This window comes from Natator depressus, chromosome 3, assembly GCF_965152275.1.
Source record: "Natator depressus isolate rNatDep1 chromosome 3, rNatDep2.hap1, whole genome shotgun sequence".
NCBI classification, from domain to species: Eukaryota; Metazoa; Chordata; order Testudines; family Cheloniidae; genus Natator; species Natator depressus.
This window is the reverse complement of record NC_134236.1, coordinates 128520811-128536331: the sequence shown is the minus strand read 5'-3', so window position 1 is coordinate 128536331 and position 15521 is coordinate 128520811. Positions and strand designations below refer to the sequence as shown.

Sequence of the window (15521 nt, the reverse complement as noted above, 5' to 3'; positions counted from 1 at the left end):
TTGTAACAATCAAGATGCTAATGTTTTTGCCCGTTTTTTTCTGTAGACTGACATAGATAATGACCTGGTTGGTGACCAGTGTGACAACAATGAGGACATAGATGAAGATGGTCACCAGAACAACCAAGATAACTGCCCCTACATCCCCAATTCTAACCAGGCTGACCATGATAAGGATGGCAAAGGGGATGCATGTGATTCCGATGATGACAATGATGGTGTTCCTGATGACAGGGACAATTGTCGGCTCATGTTCAACCCTGACCAAAAGGACTCTGATGGTAAGAACCAAGTAGTGTGGGTTTGATTCAGTTCTAAGTACATGAAGAACTGGTGCATGCATAGACTAATGCCGAGGATATTTTTTCCCATGGATAAAAGAAATAAGACATTTCAGACCAAATTGAGCTTGAAGGTAACAGGCCTGATATCACTGACCTCAGTGAAATTGCTCCTGCTTATGCCATGTCTGAACTTGGAGCACTGTATTAAGGCATCAAACTAGAACTTGTCAAACATATAATATAGTTTTGATTAAAAAAAACATTTTCTGGGAAAATGTTTTTTCCTTTTCAAATGTTAATTTTTGATGCAATATTAAACTAGAATTTTTTTTAATTTAAAAAACTGTTTTGGGTTTTGAAAACCAACACAACTGAAAAATTTTGGTATTCAGCTTCAGTTTTTTATTGAAAGAACCAAAATATTCCATAACATTTTAAAAAAAATGAAAAATATTCATTTATTTGTAAATACACATGGAAAATATTTGCCATTTTTCAACCAACTCTACTAAAAATTGTTTCACAGAGGAAACACTTTAGGTATGTGTTGATCATGTGCACCATACACTTGTATAAATGGATGCAGTATTTTTCTTCATTTCTTTTCCTGAATTGTTGCGCTGTAGTCTAGGTCACTGTTAAATAGGTGTAATGGTCTACCACGTAGATGGTTGCAGTTCAGTGGTTAATGACGTGCTACCAATATATATATATATATATATATATATATATATATATATATATATATATATATATAAAACATATATACATGTTATATATTTATAACATATAATACAATTTGTGATCCTTTAGGATAAAAACTGAGATATACTTTTGATATATCTATGAGTAATGACCCACAAAATAAATACATATGAGATATTTCCTAGTTACATGAGTGTATATGAAATTGCTGGAGTTCTTCCACATTGATGCTGGTGTAACTGAAAGCAAAATTTAGTTCATATGTTCATAGTGAGGATACGTTTACAGTGGACCAGTTCTCGATTGCTGCTCTGGTTACTTTGCGCTGTATAGCTGGTAGTTATAGTCCCCTGAGGATTCTATCTGCACTGGGAAGTCCTTGGGTGATATAGAACAGTGATAGCAGTTCCCACACCTCCTCTCCTCCCAGTATCCTGGTGTAAAGGGCCATGGCTAGGATAAAGAGGGAATGACTTACACAACTCTGTGCCCTGCCAATCTCTGTAATGGCCCTATAGCCCTTGGGCTGCTCTAACTTCTATCAGGACCTCTGTAGTCCAAGGGTGATCTGGGGATTTGGGCAGTATAGTTCCATTAAAGCCAGCTTTTGCTCCTCCTGGTCTTGTGCCAAGCACAGCTCAGCCGGGCTATGGAGGTCTAGGCCAGTGTATGTGTGAATGCACTTCTGTGAAGACTATCCCACAGAATCAATAGTACAGGTTGCCTAGCTCATCATCATCATCAACGGCAGAATAAATCTTGTTCAACTTTGGCAAAAGCCAGACTATAACTAAAACCAAAAGATGTTCATGTGAGCCACACAATTTTAAGTTGCAGATGTGGATAGAGTTTGTGGACGACATGGCTTGTTGGACAAATGCTTTCAATATCGTTTGAAACAAAATCAACTCTGTCAGCAGTCAGGACCACTGGGAACTTCAGCAACATATGCACTGAATAATTAAAATCCTCATATAGATTCAAGAATTGCTTCTTTGATATTGGCAAAGGGAATAAAGCTGGAAATGCATAGTTTTTTATCTTAAATGTTGAGATAAACAAGTGCAGGAGTGCACAGCTGGTCAGAATTTGGAGTTCTACTTGGCTGTCAGACAGTGGAATGTGGAACCATTTTCCCACCAAGCTGAACTGCAGAAAGTCTTTGATTTGTTTCCTAAGGTTCATTCTCCTTCTTTCCGTCGGAAAGCCTGTGGTTGAAGAATACAATGGTGATCAAGTGCACTAAAGACATTTTACGTCTGCATCTGCATTTTATGTCTGCAACAAGTCCTTGTTGGTGGCAGGATGGCACACTACATAGGCTACTGGTCTCTTCCAGTGTAGTAATTCCTATGTGAACAGCTGTTGACTTATATAAATAGAGAAGGAGAGAGGTACACAATGCTAACAATTTTTGCCTGTGTATGTGTTCTGCTTGTAGGTGATGGCAGAGGTGATATCTGCAAAGACGATTTTGACAATGACAGTGTCCCAGATATTTATGACGTGTGCCCCGAAAATATTGACATCAGTGAAACTGACTTCAGGAAGTTCCAGATGGTCCCCCTGGATCCAAAGGGAACAGCTCAAATTGACCCCAACTGGGTTATTCGCCACCAGGGTAAAGAACTGGTGCAGACTGCCAACTCTGATCCTGGCATAGCAGTAGGTGAGTATCAAAAGAGAAAAGAATTATCTGGATTCTTTGGAACAGTGCTGGCTCAAACACATACAGAATAATGCACAGCCCCAGACCTTAGGATAGATATAGTGCTGTTTATCTTCAAAGCACTTTACTTTAACTACAGCACTCTCTTCAATACCCCATTAGGTAGGTAAGTATAATTATTCCCATTTTACCGATAGGGAGAATGAGACAGAGGGTTTAAAATACACAGAATCACTGTCGGAGCTGGGATTAGGACTCTGAATTTTTCATAGTGACCTGAGTGTTCAAGCTGCTAGACCACACTTCTGTTATACTTGGTGTAGCACATCAAACAACTGCATAGTCTTGTTTCTCTTTTCATATAGAAGCCCAACATAGCATGGATTGGTTCATTTACTCAAACGGGAATGTATATCCTGAGTGTCTGAGAGTACCTGCGTGTATATACCTGTCAGAGTTTTTTCCTGTTGCTGTTGGCACAACTCTCTGCTCAGCTGATGAAGAAAAAGCATTCTGTATTGAGGTTGCATATGAGAGAAAAGCCTATTGAGCTACTTGATTCCATTTCATTTTGGAATGTCAGCTGCTATATGTTAGACCTACCTACAATAACCCCCACATGCATTTTTATAGAGTTAATTCTGATAGGTAAGAGGGAACATAGCTGTTTCACTGATCTGAATAAATCAGGACTGAGGCAGGCTTGCAAACATACAGCACATTAGTTTTTCTTCCTGCCAAATGCTTCCTCCTTGCTCCCAATTGGTACAGTAAGGGATCCTAATGTAAGACACTATAAATCTTAGTTTTTTGTTTAAAAGGGCTATCAAGTCATGTTGTTTCTGTAACAGCGGTATTACAAAAGGGAAAGGGACAGAGAAATGCAAAGAGTACTCAGAAACAAAGGTACAAAGAGAGGATGATATCATCTTATCCTCATCCCAGTTTAAGGAATGAGACAGAACAGATATATAAGTACTATATAAACAGTACATATGAGTTCATTCTCTCTCGCTCTCTCAACCCTGCCCCCCCCACAAAAAGACTCCCACACCAAACAAACTAGAAAGCCCAAAGCAACAGAAATGGTATAACAGTCTGCTTTCAAGCATTCTGAATTTGCAACACATGGAGGAACTGAATATCTTGCACATTTAATCCCCTACCAGGTTTTGATGAGTTCACCTCTGTTGACTTCAGTGGCACATTCTACGTTAACACAGACCGTGATGACGATTATGCCGGGTTTGTGTTTGGTTATCAGTCCAGCAGTCGATTTTATGTCCTGATGTGGAAGCAAGTCACACAGACCTACTGGGAGGACAAGCCCACCAGGGCTTATGGTTATTCAGGGGTATCACTCAAAGTAGTGAACTCTACGACTGGCGCTGGTGAGCACTTGAGAAATGCTCTCTGGCACACTGGAAACACACCTGGACAGGTAAGAGAATCAAGTCTTCATACCACTGAGGAGTGACGAATATTGTAAAAAGGGGGCTGACACAAAAAACGGTTACCAATTAAAAAAGGGCATTGAGGCTCAGTATGCCAATAAGAGTAGGGAAAATGGTAAATGACTTTTCAATGTTATTTTAATTTTTGGATAAAATTGCCAGTCTTTTTAGATGGTTTTGTTCTGATTTATTTGTACTGTTTTCAAAGTAATGCAAAATATACATAGATAAAAGAGAATGTGCAAAGTAGTTAAAAAGAACCTGCAAAATCAAAGGACAAGGAGTACAGGTCATTCTTCCAGCTTGGAGATAGTATTCTTGTTACACTACTTCTAAAAGCCCTTCATGGGCTTTATTCTCTTCAGATGGGTGTTTAAACACCCACCTTTGGGGCATCACATATATCTGATGTTTATATTTCTGAATGTGGCTGTGTTCAGAAAGTTTGCCGCAAACTCCCATGTAGATCCCGATCTTGCAATAACTTCACACGGTGGCCCTTGTGACCCTAAGGAAGTCCATTGAAGTCAGTGGGGCACCACACAAGCACAGGGATCCAACTGCATACAGTTCATTCCAGGGTCTGGGTCTTCCTGGAGAGTTTTATTGTGCCAGAGATTTGAAACAATGTACAATAAATATTGGGTCAGTCTTGCAGTAGCCCGTACTCAGCTGATTAGTCCCATTTCTTTCAATATAGCTACTCACATAGGTAAGTGTAGCAGGATCAGTTCTGTAGGGTGAATGTTGTGTGAGAGTGTGTGTGTGTCTGAACATGTACAGAACTCAAAGACAAAATATATTCCCAGGTCTCCACTCCCCTTTACCTTCCTTGCACTTTTTCATCAATTATCAACATTTTCATCAAGTGGTCTGGAAATAAATATAAAATTACTGCTGATAAAATTTTTGGATGACACAAAGCTTGCCAGAGAGGTAAATAATGATGAAGATATGCCAGTCATATAGCGTGATCTAGATCACTGGATAAGCTGGGCCCATTACAAACAAAATCTAGGCCATACCTACAGAATGGCAACTGTATCCTGGGAAGCAGTGATTCTGAAAAAGATGTAGGGCTCAGAGTGGACAAGCAACTGAACGTGAGCTCTTAGTGTGATGCTGTGACAAAAAGAGCTCATGTGCTCCTTGGATGTATAAACAGGGGAATACCGAGTAGGAGGAGGGAGGTTACATCCATATGCAGCATTGGTGAGACCCGTTCTGGAATGCTGCATCCAGTTCTAGTGCCCATATTTTAAAAAGGATACTAAAAAATTAGAGAGGGTGAAGTAAAGAGCCAAAAAATGCTTTGAGTAATAAATAAAATGCCTTGCAGGGAGAGACCTGTTTAATTTATCCAAGAGAAGACTAAGAGGTGACTTGATTACAGTGTCTAATACCTTCCTGGGGAAGGGGTGGGTGTGTGTGTGTGTGTGTGGGGAGGGGGGAATTCTATGCACTAAACGATTCTTTAATCTAGCAGAGAGAGGCCTAACAAGAACCAATGGCTTGAAGTTGAAGCCAGACAAATTCAAATTAGAAATTAGGTATAATTTTTTTACATTGAGGGTGGAACAAACTAGCAAGGGAAGTGGTGGATTCTCCATCTCTAATATCTTCACATTTTTCTGGAAAGATATTCTTTAGCAGAAGATATTCTTTAACACAAGTTATTGGGCTCAATACAGAGGTAACTGGTTGAAATTTTATGGCCTGGGATATACAGGAGGTCAAACTAGAAGATCGAATTGTCCCTTCTGGCCTTAAACTCTATGAATCTGTGAATTAATCTACTTGTTTGAGGGTAACTGATGTATAACTGAAGATGGCAATTTTCATGTGACTTAATATAGGTGATCAGAGTGTGCGGGGACTGTAGTTCAGTGTCACTAAATTTTAAAGTGATTTTTAGTTTGATGATACAAAGAAAATAAGCTGTGATCAGATATCCAGTTGCCTTAGTACAAACTGTTTCTAATGAAGCATTTGTATTCCTATTGTAGGTACGTACCTTGTGGCATGACCCCAAGAATGTTGGCTGGAAAGATTATACTGCCTACAGGTGGCAGTTGATTCACAGGCCTAAAACAGGATTAATAAAGTAAGAAGTGTTTCAGTGCCTACAAATTTCCTAGTAATATAGCTTTCGCTTCGAATGAAGTAGTGGCTTTTAATGGTTTGTTTGTTAATTCCAGTGCTGATGATTCATTCATGGCAGAGTGTCTCTCTATTTTTGGAACATTTTATTGGATTTTAAATAACCTCTCTCTCTCCTCACACACACATCATATGTGTTCAATTTCATTAGGACTGTTCAGTATTTACATAAACTAAATATTATTAAATAAAAATATCTTGAATTCTTACTAAATAACGTATAGAAAGATACTCCTGTTATGGGCAGGTTATTTCACAGTTGCGCACTCACTATGGTGTTTCTTGCACTTTCCTCTGAAGCAGCTGGTACTGGCCACTGTCAGACAGGATACTGCTCTAGTGGGCCCATTGCCCTAATCTAATGTGGCAGGTCCTGTGGTCCTTGTCCGTGAAGCTCTTTCATCCTACTGGGAATTCTAATAGAAAAAGAAAAATTAGCTAGGTTTTTGAATAGTCATTAAAGTATATTTATTTGTGAGGAGGTAACAGACTTACTGTGAGTCAATTAAATTATGTGTATATTTCTCAAGCTAACCTCTGAGCATAAAGAGGCTTGTGGCTAATCAACATTAAGAACGTAACACTCCTTCTTGACAGTCCAGAAGACATAGTTGTAATAACACAAGGATTTGGGAAATTCTTTGCAGATGATGTTCATAAAATTATTCATGGAACAGCACCAGGGCTTCCAATAAATGGGCTATGACTACCAGCCAGACTCGGGGGAGGTACAACAGAGGAATGACCCATGTAATGAAGTTGTACTACATGGCATCTAGCATTAGAATTCAACATCATATCATCACCTGACAGCTGTTATTACATGTCCAACCTTGGAATGTTCTGTTGATTCACGATACTAACCCAAAATATGTCTTTCTTTCCAGAGTTTTAGTATATGAAGGAAAACAGGTCATGGTAGACTCTGGACCAATCTATGATAAGACCTATGCTGGTGGACGATTAGGTCTTTTTGTCTTCTCTCAAGAAATGGTCTACTTCTCTGACCTCAAATATGAATGCAGAGGTTAGTTTTTCAGTGAACTAGGCAATTATGAAAGTTTTACGTATGCCTCAATTACTTCAGTCTCCCAGATAAACAGAACTATTTGAAAGAGGCCAGTGCACATAAAATGTATGCACTAGGGCAGTGGTTTTCAAACCGTGGGTCGCGACCCAGAACTGGGTCAGAGCATGGAAGGCACTGGGTTGTGGTGGCTCTGGTCAGCACTGCTGACTGGGCCGTTAGAAGTCCCATCGGTGGTGCTGCCTGGCTGAGGCAGGCTAGTCCCTACCTTTTCTGACACTGCGCTGCACCCCAGAAGTGGCCAGCAGCAGGTCCGGCTCCTAGACGGGGGGTTCCACTGGGCTCCATGCGCTGCCCCCACCCCGAGCACCGGCTCCACACTCCCATTGTCCAGCAAATGGCCAAAGGGAGCTGAGGGGGGCAGTGCCTGCAGGCGAGAGCCGCACAGAGCCGCTTGCGTGCCTCCATCTAGGAGCCAGACCTGCTGCTGGCTGCTTCCGGGGTGCAGCATGGTCCTCAATGCCAGGACAGGCAGGAAGCCTGCCTCTGCACCCCTGTTGTGCTGCTGACTGGGAGCCGCCCAAGGTAAGCCCGTGTCCCAATCCCCTGCTCCAGCCCTGAGCCCCCCGCAAACCCAGAGCCCCTACTGTACCCCAAACCCCTCATCCCTGGCCCCACCCCAGACCCTGCACCCCCAGCCCAGAGCCCTGACCTCTTCCTGCACCCCAACCCCCTGCCGCAGCACAGAGCCCCCTCCCACACCCTGAACCCCTCATTCCCAGCCCCACCCCGTAGCCCTCACCCCCACACCTCTACCCTCTACCCCAGCTCTGAGCCCCTCTCACACCGCAAACCCTTCATCCCCAGCTCCATTGCATCTCGGGCATCAACAATTTTCTTCAACTGGGTCTCCAGAAAAAAAGTTTGAAAACCACTGCACTAGGGAGAAATGATGGAAATAGAAAGTATCTTCCAGTTGTTGAATGGAATCCTTAATCCGTCAATCCATTCTGAAATAACTCAATCAATTCTTCACTATGAATGAAACAAGAGGGAGTTTATTTTGAGTTGATCAACATGCTGTCCTGAAACATGGACTTAAGCATGTGCTTAACTGCTTTCCCGAATCAGGGCATGACTGTATAACATATAGCAATAGTCCTGATGAGTTTCAGCCAGAAGACATGTTCCAAAGCCGGAAGGGACCACAGCATAATTTAGACACTGATTCATTAAAATAGCTTGGATCCCACTAGTCTTAATGTAAATCTGAATAATCACAAACACATGCTTAATACAATCGGCCTGGAAAAAGAAGATGGAATTATCTGAGGGAGATATTTGTTTGGAACTGTGTGTGCATACCCAGCGCATTAGTGCGTGTTGCATGTGTGATGGTTACCTTCATGCCTGACACACAGGGACTGAAGCAGGGAATCTCTAGAGCTAAAAGTATAAACTGCTACAGCTTGAGCTAAAGAGCCAATGTTACCTATCTGGGAGAAGTAACAACTTATATCCTCTGTTGATCAGAGCAGGACTTGTAACATGTATTCAGCAGTGGGTTACTCATGCACTTGCAGATTTATGGATAGCCCTTCTTTAAGGAGGCATTAAGGATTCAGTGGATATTTTCAATTATCATTTTATGGAAGTGTAGGACTGGAGGGGACCTCAATAGGTCATCTTGCCCCTGGACTCAAGGCAGGACTAAGTAAGAACTAGACCATTCCTCACAGGTGTTTGCCTAACCTATTCTTAAAAACCTCCAAATATGGTGATTCATGCATTCTCCAATTTTTTTTAAATATAATGAAACCATCCACAATGTTTTAAATAGTACTATATTTTCACATTTATAAGAAAATGAACTCAGAACAGGAAAAGTTATCTTTGTATTACTCAGGCTGCTTCCCTTTACTGTAGCACATTTGAGCTCTTGTTCCATTTTTACTGGTTCCAAACCAAATATGCCTCTGCACCAATTAATATCGGTTTCTCTTTTGCTTTAGATTTCTGAGCTATGGTTGCTGCATTACCAGCAAAGTACTGTAGATGCTGTGCAACCTAGACACCTCAGTACATCCTGGTACTCCCAACATCTCTTTCTGTGTACCTCCTCCTCCTCCGGCCTTCTGTTCAACTGACCTTGTACCTCCCTGCTGCCAAGAGTGCTCAGCCAATCCTACGCTCAAGTGCCTTCTGAAAACAAGGACTAATGTGAGCGTCCAACCCACCACTGAAGCAAAAGCAGATTGATACATTAGAACATTTTTGTAGAGTGAAAACTTAGCAAGACTTGTTTGTTTGTTTTTTTACAAAGGAATGACGTTTACATATAAAGTGTAATTACTTAATGTATTTATATATATATGGAGAAAAAGGGGATGAGTATCATCCATTGTCTTAAACAAGTGGGGAAAAAAAAGTGTAAAAACCACTTTTTTATGCCTAGGGTTGACACTTCCCTTGCTCCGATCAGGGCTGGACCTCAGTAACACAAAACCTCTGAGCCTAATTTCGGTAAAATAACAAAGGGACAACACCAACAATATCTAGCCTAATAATGAAGAAGCCATTGGAGAATAAAGTGAAGGCCACATAATATGAAGATGGCTTGATGCAAAAAGATCTTTCAGCTGATAAAGATGCTTTTACTAACTCTTTCAAAAATACCTTTTAAGATTAGAAGTTGCTGAAACTTCAGATTTTTAGTTTCAAATAATGTCTCACTAGAAATAACAATGCATGTTATTTGTGTGGACTTAAATCAGGACAAATACAATTGAACCAGAACTTAAACATCAACATAAGAAAGCATAACAATTCAGTTAAGCACTTAAGGCCATCCACTGTGGCTTTTATAAAAGGGTTTCCAGTTGGCCAGTGTACATCTTATTTTGCATTTCCTCTTCATAAACATATTTCACGACCATCTGGAACAAGTTGAACCTGCATCACTTTCCCATCTCTGCTGCAAAAAGCACTTTGACATCCTGATCTAGAGTTATGAAAAGGTAGCCACGCTACCATTACCTAATTTGGTAATTCAGAAATTAAGGTTCCAGTTATAAATATTTTGTTAATATTTCTCATGATTACACATACTGCTACCTTCTCTGATAATTTATTTTTAAAGCATGTCATACAGTGCATTAGTAATGCATTAACAAATAATGCTAGAACAATCTGTTAAAGCGTATCACACCATGAAGCTATCATTGTAGCAATGTACACACTTGTTTAAACATGCGGTTTTATGTCATGACAATCCAGCATGCTCTAAAGTAGCACATGATTAAATAAATAATAATGAGGAATTTATAAATGGAACCTTAATATATATACTGTTATCCTAATTTTAGTATTTTGTATTGTTACCTATGTCTGCTGTATATAGAACTGTTTTATTTTTTAAATAATGCTGAAGGGATACCAGTGTTTATTCTAACCAGATACAACAGTTATTCAGTTATACAATAGTATGCAAGTATTTAACACTTTTTTGTTTTGTTTAAGATGTATGAGCTTTGTTCACAAAAAAAACTCGTGCTGGTGTAATTTTAATCGCAGATGAGGTTTACTAAGGGAATAATACAGTATCTCTTGCCTTATCATAGGGCATGGTGAGCCAAATGTTGACTCAGCTCTTTTTTTCCTTTTAAATAGATTTTACTGCTATATTCATTAGAAAGAATTCACAGTTGCACATTTTACAGTCTCTTCATATGAACAAACCCTTTAAAAAATCCTCCTTATGAGGTTTTTTGAATTTGTTGCAATTCATATTTTGTTGTTTCAAATTGTATCCCCAAGTCCCAGTGAGAAAGTGGGGAGACTTCATTAAATGTAATGATTGTGATGGATGTGTAGGGTTTTTTGGTTTGGTTTTGTGAAAGCAAGACATCAGTGTGGGGATGAAGATGTTAATATTTAGATTGTACCATAATTTTCCTATTCTATGTAAATTATTTATGAAGATTTTCTTTTTTCTTTTCCTTTTTTCTTTGCAAGTGTGTGTGTGCCTGTGAGAGAGAAAAGGAGGGAGAGAATGAGATCAATGAAACTTCACTTTGTTTTGCCAAAGATTGTAAATAATTATTTATTTGTTTACACAGTCAAAATTCACCATTTAACATCCTGCTTCATTTAGTTAGATCATTTTTTATATTTTAACAATTAATGATAGGAAATAAACTGTAAAAAGGTTTTATAAAAAAAATCTCTTTACCTTTTTTATAGTTAAAAATGTTTCTTAAAAAAGAAAGAAAGCGCTACCATGCCCTGAAACTCTCTGGTACCTAAACAAACCTGTTGCTTGGTTAAAAATCATTTCATAGTCAAACAGATCTGCTGGTTAGTTACAAATCATTGAGTATATTTTAAGGATGTAACAGCAGGCTTCCTGGGCTCATTGACAGGAGCCATAATTCCACTTGAGCCATTTAATCTCTGGTGAACCACCCAAAGTTGTTTTATTTCTGACACTATAATTGAGAAATTCACTCCTGCTTCTTGTCATTGCCAGACAAATGCACAGGTTTCTGCACTGGATCTTGGCCAGCGTAATTGAACAGATGTATAGGCTGATCCTATAATCCTTACTCCCACACATACTATTGAAGTCAGTGGGATATATTAGTGTGAATAAAGATTACCCACACAATCAAGGGTTTCAGGAATGAGCACAAAAAATGAGAAAAAATTCTCAAAACAACACAACAATGCTTTGCCAGACGATGAGCTGCAATCATTTGGAGATGGGGGCAGGTGAATTGTTTTAGAGAAAACAAGAACACCCATCATGCCAAAACTTCGCACACTTTGCGAAATGAACCTGAACCAAACCTTTCTTTAAATTTCTGAATAGGCTTGCACACCCCCAACTTTAATTTTCATGTGCCTTTCCAATTTGGTGTTCCAATGCGGATAGGAAACAAAAGGTTTTTTTGGGTGACACTTCCAGATAAGATCTGAAGTACGAGAAACGTCACACAGGAAAGCCATAGAATCTTTTGATAAAACCCCCAAATCTTTTGAAAGCATATCTGAACTGATTCCGATCTCCAGGCTTGCGGAGAGTTATCTATCACTAGCTTTGACTGCCGTTTGGGCTGCAGAGGCAAAGGCTTCTTTTGATATACTGTGGCACATAGCCTCGGAGAAAGGAAAAGTCTAATAACAGCATGGCAAAAATACAGGGTCTCTGAAGAAAATAGGGATGAAAATGCCTGAATAGAAGGTACTGCTCCCAGTTAATGCGTTCATATAAAACAATAACATACTCTGACCTTTCTTCATACGTCTAGCTCAATTAGAACTGAGGATCTTGAAGTTCAGAAACATTTGGTTAACGTTTGAAAAAAAAAAAGCAATTTAATTTTTGCAGCCTCTGAACTTCTTTCTTCAAGATGGAAATGGAAAGAGAAGTGTTGAAAGAGACCAAAAGGCAGACTGTTTCTTCAGTGTAGGGAGCAGTGGGCCAGTGAGTAGACCTGAGTTCTGGTTCTGCCACTGATTTGTTTTGTCCAATGTCACACATCACTTACAGTCCCTGGGCCTCGGTTGCCCCGTATATAGAACAGGAATGATCAAATTTGCCCTCCATTGTAAAGTGCTTTGAGATCTGTGGGTGAAAAGTGCTATGTAAGTGCCATGTATTATTATTTCTGGACCAACCAAACCAATCACTACTGAAAATCCCATGAAAGCACGTTGTGACTAGATTTCCAGTCCAATTTTGTAGCAGTTTAGCTATTTTAGATAAGCTTCAGCTAGGCCTCTGAATTTTAGAGTGTTTATCTGAACTGAGCTGCTGAATCTTTAAAGGTTTGTCCAGCACCACCAGGTTAAAATAGCTACAAGGGTTTTCATCTATGAGGAAGACAAAAGCAAGAGTCAGACCTGTGAACTCTCATGTTAAACAGCCTGGAAAGTAGCATAAGTAATGTTAACATCTGTGTCCACCATAGGTGCTGGAACTAGGGATGATGGTGGTGTTGCCTCACCCCCTGACTTGAAGTGGTTTCCCTCATATCCAGGGTTTACAGTTTGGTTCAATGGCTCTCAGCACCCCCACTATATAAATTGTTCCAGCACCCCTGATGTCTACTGCTTGCTAGTTTCATTCTGGGGCAGCAGAATGTAAGTCAGTGAGCCAAATCCTGATCTTGGTGAACTCAGTGGGAGTTTTGCCATTGACTTCAATGGGATCTGGGTTAGGTTCAGTGTTCAATTTGCACAGCAAATGTAAGTAAAAGAAGAGCTAATGCTCACATGGGAACATCTGCTCTACAAAGCCATTTGAAAAATAAATAACTATGTAATAACTTGGCAGAGATTTGTTCACAATATGGAGGGGACCACCCCTGTAGAGCAGGAAGGGAGACCTTGAAACAAAAGGAGCATAGAACCACTCAAACCAAAAGGCCATCTGATCCAGTATCCTGTCTCTTGATAGGGGCCAAAATCAAATGCTTCAGCGGAAGGTGTAAAATCCATATGATTAAAAATTATACATTAACATGCCTATGGGGGAAATGTTCTTCCTAGCTGCATGCATTAAAGGCTAGTGGTTGGCTTGTGTCCTGAAGCATGAGTGTTGTTTACTTTAGCAAGCTAATATAATTGCAGATAGTCTTATTATTCCTGTTGGTGTCTAATTTATTTGAATGCCACTTCTTGGCCCCAGTAAACTCTAACAGTGAGTCCCACAGTTTGAGCATGCATGACATAAAATACATATTTTCTCTTCTCAGTTGTAAATGTATTACCTTTTTCTTTCATTGGATGGCCTTTTTTTCTTGCCTTATGAGAGAGGGTAAATAATATGTACCTCTATCATGTCAGTTCTGAATTGTTTCCTTCCCAAACCAATTTGTTCTTTATAAAGCTACTGGAAGGAGATGCTGTCATTCTCTGTGTGTGTGTTGTGTGTGTATGTAGGGAGATCACCTCCCTGCTGATGGGGGAAAGCTGCCATTTTGTATTTCAGTACAGATACAGAGACACTCACTGTAGTCACTCTCTCACATGGAAACTCTGTAATTTGTTGTTTTTCTTAATCTGAAATAAATCATCTAGACTGAAACATACTTGTTTTATCTGCCCCCAACATTGTCTCCGCCTAATTTCTAACTGGTAGAGATTGGTTTAAACCCTGAAACGTGAGGTTTAATATCCCTTCCATAGTTTATTGGCATTAACTATAGCAGCACTAGACATTCTTGTTATTTATATAAATGTCCAATCCCTTGAATCTTGCCAAATGTTTGGCCTCAGTGACATTTTGTAGTAATGAGTTCAACACTCTAATTATACGTTGCCTGGAAAAATGATTTCCTGTCAGTTTTGATTTTGCCACCTTTTAATTTAATTGACTGCCCATTTGTTTTTGTATTGTGAGACACAGAGAACAGACGATTCCAAGCTACCATTGCTATCCCATTCAGTATCTTATAAACTTTTATCATGTCCCTCCTTATATTTCTCCTTTCTTCCTACAAGAACTTTTCTATGCCCTTAATCATTTTATTACCTTTACCTGAACCCATTCTATTGCCGCAATATACTTTCGGGGGGTTGGAGCACATAATATTCTAGATGAGACAGTATTATTGATTTATATAATGGTATTATAATATTTATCATGTTGTTTTCCATCCTGTCCCTTATACATCGTAACTTCTTGTTTGCTTTCCAGACTGCAGCTGCACATTGAGCAGACGTCTTCATTCCGTCATGCACAATTATGCCCTTTCCTGAGTTGATACAGTTAATTTAGAAACCTGGAAGGTGTATGAGTCATACAAATGTTTCTTTCCAATGTGTATTGCATGTGGGAGTGGGGTCATAGTGGAGGGGTGGCGCCACAGGGGCAGAGTCACATGGGGCCTTATGTCTCAGTGTGCATAGGGAACTAGATTGCCTTACTTCACCCTTGAAATATCTGTTCTAGTGAGGTCCTTTCTATTGCTGGGAATTCAAGCGCAGCTATTTTTGCCTTTAATCTTCTTGTATTAGCACATAGACATTTGTAGACTTTATTCCTGGGTGTACTTTCTTCATATAACATGCTTATCTGCACCATTATCATTTTGGATTGTACCTCAATGACTTCAACTTCTGCTTCCTGCAGTGCTGTTGTAATTCTTTCCTCTACTGCTAGATGCATAGTTTCTCGTGTTACTGACATCCCTAGCAGATGTCTTTGTCTGACCTAA

General features: G+C 39.7%; 1 protein-coding gene across 1 annotated transcript in view; it reads left to right on the top strand.

The window, feature by feature from the left end:
• THBS2 (thrombospondin 2) overlaps positions 1–11579 on the top strand; it is a 45395-nt gene extending 33816 nt beyond the window's left edge. The window contains exons 17-22 of the mRNA XM_074948787.1: positions 47–281; positions 2431–2658; positions 3828–4099; positions 6119–6216; positions 7160–7299; positions 9312–11579. Coding sequence (XP_074804888.1) covers positions 47–281; positions 2431–2658; positions 3828–4099; positions 6119–6216; positions 7160–7299; positions 9312–9319 — 981 coding nt within the window. The 3' untranslated portion in view covers positions 9320–11579. The remainder of the gene's footprint in view (positions 1–46; positions 282–2430; positions 2659–3827; positions 4100–6118; positions 6217–7159; positions 7300–9311) is intronic.
• Positions 11580–15521: the final 3942 nt, after the last annotated feature.